The sequence below is a fragment of the Dictyostelium purpureum genome (assembly GCF_000190715.1).
Source record: "Dictyostelium purpureum unplaced genomic scaffold DICPUscaffold_251, whole genome shotgun sequence".
NCBI classification, from domain to species: domain Eukaryota; phylum Evosea; class Eumycetozoa; order Dictyosteliales; family Dictyosteliaceae; genus Dictyostelium; species Dictyostelium purpureum.
Window position 1 is genome coordinate 1 of NW_003519587.1, and position 8,007 is coordinate 8,007.

Consider the following 8,007-nt stretch of genomic DNA (forward strand, 5'->3'; position numbering starts at 1 on the left):
ATCAATTGCCAATTCAAATATCAGAATATGGTAAGCACTTTAAAGATTTTGTGCAAACTAATAGATTAGTTAAAATTTTTAAAGAAGCATTTGATAGGGCTGGAATTGACTCTTTTTCTAATTTAGACATGAATTCACCAGATTTATGTTTTCATGGATTGCGAAAAAGAGGTGGGTGTACTAATTATGTTGGTCAACATTTTTATATATTCTCTGAATATTTTAATTCCACTTATTATTGTGGACCTTCATGTCTAGTTAATCATTTAGGTAATATATCAACAACTAACTGGAGAGAAATGCACAAAACTTCTCATAGTGAAGAGAATAATCCTAATGAAGGTGAAGTTACAGCTGAGGATGAAGATGGTACAGGCCAAGATGAAGATAATGGTACAGCCGGAGATAGAGGTAGAAATGGTGTTGCTAGAGGCGGTGGTATTACTAGAGGTTACTGAAATAATATTAAAAGAATTTTCTATATTTCCAACTCATATTAATGAAAATCATTGGCTCCTTAGATTTCCAATTAATTACAGGTTCTCATTCTGGTAATTCAATTTTTCAATTACTAAAGATCCCAATAGAGTTTTTTGAATTAAAAATCAAAATTATTGCCACTGCGACCGATAATGCTTCTAATAATATAACAATGTCCGATGCTCTTGAAAACTTTGCAACAAAAATAGCATCAAAATATAACCCAAATACTCCATTCCAAGTTGGTGTCACTAGAGGCAGAGGAAGAGGCAGAGGTGGTTCTACTATTAGAATGAGAGGAGCAAATAATATTGGCAGTTCCGCACCAATAGGTAATTGACAAATAATATATAATAAATAAAATAAAATTAATTTATCTATAAATACTATTCATCTCTTACCATTAGAAGAGAGGTTAGCACGTGGTCACTGGTTTGATAAAAATGAATTCATAGTTTCAAACAGTTTTACTGTATTTATGGATGGTAATCTAACTCCAACAAGCAGCGCACCTATAAAACAATATAGAAACAATATGCATAGTGGTAAAGAAAAAATAGAATGCATATCGACAATTGGTATTGTTGATGGAACAGGAAAATTTCAATATCTCTCTCATTCTTTCCAAGGATCCATACCTGATCAAGTATCATTAAATTTTCTTAGTCTAGTAGATGTAGTTGGTTTGCTTACAGATGATGAATTTTTGGTTGCTGATGTAGCATTTCCTAAAATTGGGCAATATTGTAAAAATGTTATATTTCAAAAATATCCAAAAAATCCAAAATAATAAAATAAATCAATTTAATTTAAAAAAAACAATGTTTAAATTTTTCTCATTGTATACAATGTTTAAAAAAACAATGTTTAAAAAAAACAAATAAAAATATAATAGTAAAAAAAAACAATGTTTTAATTTAAAAAAAACAATCTATACTAGTAATAAACCAAATTAAATAAATAATAATTAAAATAAAAATTTTCAAATTTTCTAAATAATAAATAATTCTAGTTATCAAATAAATATACAATTATTTGTTTATGAATTGTATAAATTTTTTTTTTTTTTAAATTAAATAGTTTAATTTTTTTTTGCAAATATATTTAAAATTTATTAATATTTTTTTTTATTTTTTTTTAAAATAATAATCACCTTTGAAGAAAGTATATCGTATACGTTTAATCTTGTAAATTACAACAGAAACAATGGTAACTAAACCCGCACAAATAACCATTGCAGGAATAGTTATTGATAATTTATTCGATTCCTTGGCAACTGTGGGTTCTTCTGAAATAGAAAAGTAAAAAATTAATAAGTTGTTCAATAAATATATTTTTTTATATAATTTTATAATTACAGTGATAAGTAAAGTTATTTTTTATAAAAGCAGTTTGACCATCAACAGTAACATAAATATCAAATGTTTTATTTTGATATTCATTTTTTTGTTTCATATCAACGGAATTTAATAAGCATGTAATGATGTCGAAATCCTTTAACACACTTGGCCATCTGCACTATGATTACTTTGAATTTGTTAAATTTCGAATCTTTTTTCTGTTCCATTATCTAAATAATATTTACATTTAAAATTTTTTTATATTACTATTATCATTATTTTTATCATTAGTATTATCTATATTATAAGTTGTATTGCCATTAGTTTTGTTTAATTATTTACATAGGCAGTGGAAGTTAAGAATGGTGAAGCAATTTTGTTTGGTGCCGTACTGCTATTATTTGGTGATTTATTTAGAGGTGGAACTGGTTGTGAAAAAAAAGCTGCTGATTTAAAAGATGGACTTGGTGGTGAGTTTTGTTTTTTAAAATGCGTTTTTACCCAGTTTGAGTCCATTGTAATTACTGCTACTATTTAATAAATTGCCTTCTAAAAACTCATTGGAGAGATTGATTTTATTACTAAGATTGATACTGTTATTATTATTGTAGTTACTATTGTATTCAGTATTTTGAGTGGAACCAAAAAAATTTGTGCCGCTGTCATATCTGTTTCTAGTTTTATCATTATTACTACCACTATTATCATCATCTATTTCTGTGATATCAAGTTTATTATCTCTGATAATTAATTTGAAATTATTATTATTTCTCCTATTACTACTAAAATTATTTTTGTTTCTAATCTTATTTTTATTGTTGCTATTGCTATTGTTATTGTTGCAACTACTTTTTAATTTTAACGTTATCTATATTAGATTTGAGTGGTATTCCTCTATAGTATAATTATATTCATGTTCTTGAATGATTATTTCCAATACCTCTTCAAACCGTTTTAATATTTTATATTCATTCTTATTTGCTCAAAGTTGAATGTTTCTTGAAGCAGTGATGAGTAACCTCTTTTTAATATTTCTATAAACTATTTAATATCGTTAGTTAATACCGAATATCTTTGTAAAACAAATTTACTATTTCTGTTATATGAGAAGTAGTGTTTATAGTTACCTTAACTCTTCAAAGTTTGAATTTTTAAAAACTTTACATTTATTAAAGCAAGGAATTTTCATTTTCTTTTTGGTTAAAGGTTATTACACCTTTTATTTTTATTTTTTTGTTACATTATCTAATGTTAATTTAAATTGCTTACTTTGGTTGAAGTATTAAAGATATTCTTATGTTAAAAAAAAAAATACCTCACACAATAATAATTTATATTTTTTTGAAAGAAATTTAAAAATTTTTTTAATTATTTTTTTTAAAAAAATTAAGAAAAAAAATTAATGAAATAAATATAACTTTTTTTTATATTTTATTCTCTATCTTTATTTTTTTATATCTTTATTGGTACAACATTCTAATATTTGAATCATTTTAATTACTTCGTCTCTTTCTTTTGCCACTTGATCCAATTTCTTATTCGTTTCATCAATACAAGCTTCTAAACAACCAACTGTTGCTCTACATTGATCGAGATGACGAGCCACTTGGTCCATTACTTGTTTCAGTTCTTGGGATTGATTATTTGATTGAATCTGTAATGGCTGATATTGATTTTTTAAATCTTCTTCTTTATTCTTAAATTGAATAATTGTGTTTTGACAATGAGATTTTTCTTGTTCTATCTTTTGAACTAGTTGTTGACTTTCATTATTTAATTGTTCATTATCAAACTTTAATTGATTCACCTTTCCATTCTCTTTAAATATGTTGAATTTTCTCTTTTTTGAAACTTTAAATAACTCTATCAATTCATCATTTAATTTATCTAATTGTTGTTGATTTACATTCTTTTTCTAAATGATAATAGTAATTTAAATTTCATAATTAGTATCTATAGTTTTATTATAATATTAAAATAGTATTTAATATTTACAATTAAATAAAAATGTTTCTTGGTTTTTTTAACACCAAGGTCTTGCTGTAAAAAGTTTATCACTAAAATTAAATCTAAATAAAATCTTTTTGAATAAATTGATTGTGGGCTTGTAATATCTTTATTATTACACGATACATGTTGATCTGGTTTTAATTTATCATAACCCGCCTTATCTATCTTTTCATATTCTAAACTGAATATTTGACCAAAAGTTGTTTTAATTCTGGTGTTGAAAGTTTATTATATCTGGGTGGAATATTATTATTATTATTATTATTATTATTATTATTATTATTATTATTATTATTATTATTATTATTATTATTATTATTATTATTATTATTATTATTATTATTATTATTATTATTATTATTATTATTATTTGAAGTACTATTTTCTAATGTTGAGTTAATATTTGATGTATCTATTAAAGGAAAAATAAATAATGATAATTAGTAATTATTATAGATTTATTTTATGTGTTTTATATTTACCTTTAATACTATCACTATTGTTATTGTTACTATTTTCGATAGTATTTATATAATTATCACAAATATTATTTGGAAATAATGATGACATTTTTTTTTGTTTAATGATATTTTAAAATTCTATTATAAATATTTATGTAAAGGAAATTAAATAAAAAATAAAAAATAAAAAATTAAAATTAATTTTTTTTGTCGCACCATGCTGCCCTTAGAAATTTTTTTTTTTTTTTTTTTTTTTTTTGAAAATTTTTTATTAGATATTTTTTATTGAAAAATTTTATTATCATCATTTATAATTACAATCATTATTTACTCTTTCTTTCACTTATAAAAAAATAAAATTATAATAATTGTATTTTCATAAAGTTACTGAATAACTCTTTGAATTTGAAATTAAAAATATAAAATTTTTATTTTTTATTTTCTTTTAATTTTAATAATTTTTTATTTTTCATTTTAAAAATTTATGATTTTTTATTTTATAAAAATAATAAAAGAAAGAACCAGTAATAATAACAATAGCAATAGCTTTAGCAACTGCAATAGCAATAACAATAATAATGATATAAATAATATTTGTGTTGATGCTCTATAATGATTCATTCAACTTGCTTCAACTGAACTTCAAGAAAAAGAGAAAAAGAGAACAAGAGAAAAATAAAAAAAGCAAAAACAATCAAAAAGAGTAGGTGTTAAGTAACAATCAAATAACAATTAAATTATAATAAAATACTAATTTAAATTTTATATTTATAATTTTAGTTACTAGTATATGATCAATTGATATATATATATATATATATAATCAATGATAATAATACAGTGGGTTTTTAGAACCAGATCCAGAAGAAGCTGAAAATGAAAAAGATAAAGAAACTGAAGAAGATGAAATTGAAATTAAAATTGAAATTGAAATTGAAAATCAAGAACCTCGTTCGGAATGGATTAAAGATAGTGAATATTATCCTTCAGGTGTTACATTCTCCCCAAGAGCAATTAAATGATATAAAGTTTATGAAAACCAATATTTTACCGCGTGAATATGAAGAGCAAGGTCCAAAAGAATCACCTCCATCAAATATTTGAATTTGCTTTTTGTAATTATTTGTTGAAATAACTAAACGGTTGAGAAAGTCAGAAAAATATAATTCAAAAACATACTGAACAAATTTTTATCATCATTAGCCTTTTCTTCTTCAATACCTGAATCGTTTGGTACGACTTGATCATCAGCTTTTTCTTTTTCACTAGCTATTTTTAAACTATTTTTAATTGCCCCAGCTAATTCCTCTTTGTCCAAATCCTCTTCATTGCTGCCTGTATTGTCTTCATTTTCTTTCTTTGAAAAGAATTTAGAGATAAAGTTGTTCACATGTTTTTGAATTAGATTTTCTGACTTTCTCAATCGTTCAGTTATTTCAACAAAAAGCATAAATTTCAGCAAAAGAAAAAGCAAATTCAACACTACAATCATCACAATCAAATACAATAACACAATCAAATTCAGCACCACAAAAGATTCAAGTTACCATCCCCAACGTTCCCCCAATTAAAAATAAAAACACAGCCTTTAAAATCTATTTTATATAATTTTTTTTAAAAAGTCAATTTTCAGTTTTATTTTATTCTAAATAAATAATTAAAAAATAATAATATAATTAATCTATTTAGGTTTATATTTAACCTGCTTCTTGGTGTTGAGGTGCAGAGTATTTTTCGGTGATGCAAATTGGGTTAAATTTTATCAATAATCTTATTTCTTTACCTTCTTTGATTGCTGCTGCCATACATTATACCACTATTTCGGTAGTGTTGGGATATTTGATCTTTATTTTGTGCCACAAATTGTTCTATAATATTTGTTTTTGATCAAGTTGGTAATGTAGTGATATTGCTGACCATAAAGACAATCACCAACCACATTAAATTTTGATTTTGATTTTATAACTCTGGGTTTTATAAAGTTGAACATTGAACCAATTCTATTTGAAGCAACTGAAACTATTAAATAAAAACTATATAGTTTTAACTAAAAGGTATACCATGGTAAAGTAATCTTTTGTGGTGCTGAATTTGCATTTTCTTTTGCTGAAATTTATACATTTTGAATTATTTGTTAAAATAACTGGACGATTGAGGAAGTCTGAAAAATATAATGGTAGCAAGTCGTATCTTGAGTGATCCATTGGAAATGACGACGCATCAGGGCCCACAAGTTAATCGTGCACAATTTGAATCTGTGATGAAATATATTGAGCTTGGTAAAAACGAAGGTGTTCGTATGGTATGTGGTGGCCAACGTTGGAGATAAGGGCTACTATACTGAACCAACAGTTATTGCCGATGGCATCTATTCAATGAAAATTGCAAGAGAGGAAATCTTTGGACCAGTAATGGCTGTAATGAAATTTGATACCACCATTGTTCGTGCCAATAGCTCAGAATATGGCTTGGTAGCAATGAAGAGGAGTTTGATAAATAGTTGTTCAGAATTAATTTTTTCTTTATAATTGCTTTAATTAATATAAAATTTTAAATTAGTATAATTATAATTTAATTGTTATTTTACTGTTACCTAATACCCACTTTTTTTTTTAACGTATTTTTTTTATTTGTTTTTCTTTCTTTTTCTTGAAGTTCAGTTGAGAAAAGTTGAAATGTGCTCACAAAAATCAATAAAAAAAATCAATAAAAAAAACTTAAAAAAATTTAAAAAAAAATTCAAAAAAAAAAAATTTTAAAAATACGATCTTGATGCTTTGAGGTTAATTTTAAAAAAAAAAATTTGAAATGAATTTTATTTGAAAATAAATAAATTTTATTTAAAAAATAATATCAATTTTTAACTGTCTTATTTTATACCCACAAAAATTTTTTTTTTTTAAAAAAGAAATTATATTTTTACCCAAAAAATAAATTATATAATAAAATACAGAAAATGATTATGGATTTTGAGGAAAATTTTAAATATTAAATTATTTACAACAAAATATTTATTTAATTTTTTTTATTTTTTTATTTTTTTTTCTATTTTTTTTTTAAAAAAATTCGTTCTCACTTTGTTTTATCTTGTATAAATAAAAATAATATTTAACAATTAAATAATTCAAAAGTTTGATAAAAATAACCAAATTGTTAATCTATAACATCAAGTTCATTACCAGTATAATATATATAATAAAATTTTACATTAAATATATATATTAATTTTCCATATTGTATATTATTAACGAGTAAAAATTCGAATTTCGTTGATAATATAATAGAGAATCACGATTTTTTTTTTTAAAAAATTATTGGTTAAATTTTTTTTTTTTTATTTTTTTTTTTTTATTTTTTTTATTTTTTTATTTTTTTTTTTTGAATTATAAAAACCTATTAAAAAATTAAATTCTAGCATTCTATTATTCAGCCTCCTTTAGGATAAGTAATAAATTAAAAGTATATACTTCAAATAATATTTTTAATTATAATCTATTTGTTTTTTTTATTTGTTTAAAAGTTTTTATATTTATTATTACAACCATCATCATTATCGTTATCATTGCCATTATTATCTTTTTTTTATCATTATCTCTATCAATTTTTTAATATAATAAAACCCAAGGGTTTTTTCGGTTGCCAAAAAAAAAAAAAAAAAAAATCCTTATAAATTTTTTATTTTTAAATTTATTTTTAATTTATTTAAAATTTAAAAT

General features: G+C 22.9%; 6 protein-coding genes across 6 annotated transcripts; 2 read left to right on the top strand and 4 right to left on the bottom strand.

Annotated features, from left to right (window-relative positions):
• Window positions 1–128: 128 nt before the first annotated feature.
• On the top strand, window positions 129–1,270 carry DICPUDRAFT_81670 (uncharacterized protein; the record flags this gene model as incomplete). The annotated part of the gene is made up of 3 exons (XM_003290924.1): window positions 129–450; window positions 522–812; window positions 888–1,270. 3 exons carry the CDS (start codon window positions 129–131, stop codon window positions 1,268–1,270), a joined length of 996 nt encoding a protein of 331 aa, XP_003290972.1.
• A 1,034-nt stretch (window positions 1,271–2,304) lies between these two features.
• Window positions 2,305–3,009, bottom strand: DICPUDRAFT_81671 (uncharacterized protein; the record flags this gene model as incomplete). Its single annotated transcript, XM_003290937.1, has 2 exons — window positions 2,305–2,668; window positions 2,948–3,009. The coding sequence occupies 2 exons, from the start codon at window positions 3,007–3,009 to the stop codon at window positions 2,305–2,307; spliced, it is 426 nt and encodes a 141-aa protein (XP_003290985.1).
• Window positions 3,010–3,264: 255 nt separating this feature from the next.
• Window positions 3,265–4,400, bottom strand: DICPUDRAFT_81672 (uncharacterized protein; the record flags this gene model as incomplete). The annotated part of the gene is made up of 3 exons (XM_003290938.1): window positions 3,265–3,735; window positions 4,025–4,242; window positions 4,313–4,400. 3 exons carry the CDS (start codon window positions 4,398–4,400, stop codon window positions 3,265–3,267), a joined length of 777 nt encoding a protein of 258 aa, XP_003290986.1.
• Window positions 4,401–5,114: 714 nt separating this feature from the next.
• Window positions 5,115–5,741, bottom strand: DICPUDRAFT_155522 (uncharacterized protein; the record flags this gene model as incomplete). The annotated part of the gene is made up of 2 exons (XM_003290939.1): window positions 5,115–5,161; window positions 5,471–5,741. 2 exons carry the CDS (start codon window positions 5,739–5,741, stop codon window positions 5,115–5,117), a joined length of 318 nt encoding a protein of 105 aa, XP_003290987.1.
• Window positions 5,742–6,324: 583 nt separating this feature from the next.
• Window positions 6,325–6,495, bottom strand: DICPUDRAFT_155524 (uncharacterized protein; the record flags this gene model as incomplete). The annotated part of the gene is made up of 1 exon (XM_003290940.1): window positions 6,325–6,495. The coding sequence occupies one exon, from the start codon at window positions 6,493–6,495 to the stop codon at window positions 6,325–6,327; it is 171 nt and encodes a 56-aa protein (XP_003290988.1).
• A 171-nt stretch (window positions 6,496–6,666) lies between these two features.
• On the top strand, window positions 6,667–6,819 carry DICPUDRAFT_155525 (uncharacterized protein; the record flags this gene model as incomplete). Its single annotated transcript, XM_003290925.1, has 1 exon — window positions 6,667–6,819. One exon carries the CDS (start codon window positions 6,667–6,669, stop codon window positions 6,817–6,819), a length of 153 nt encoding a protein of 50 aa, XP_003290973.1.
• Window positions 6,820–8,007: the final 1,188 nt, after the last annotated feature.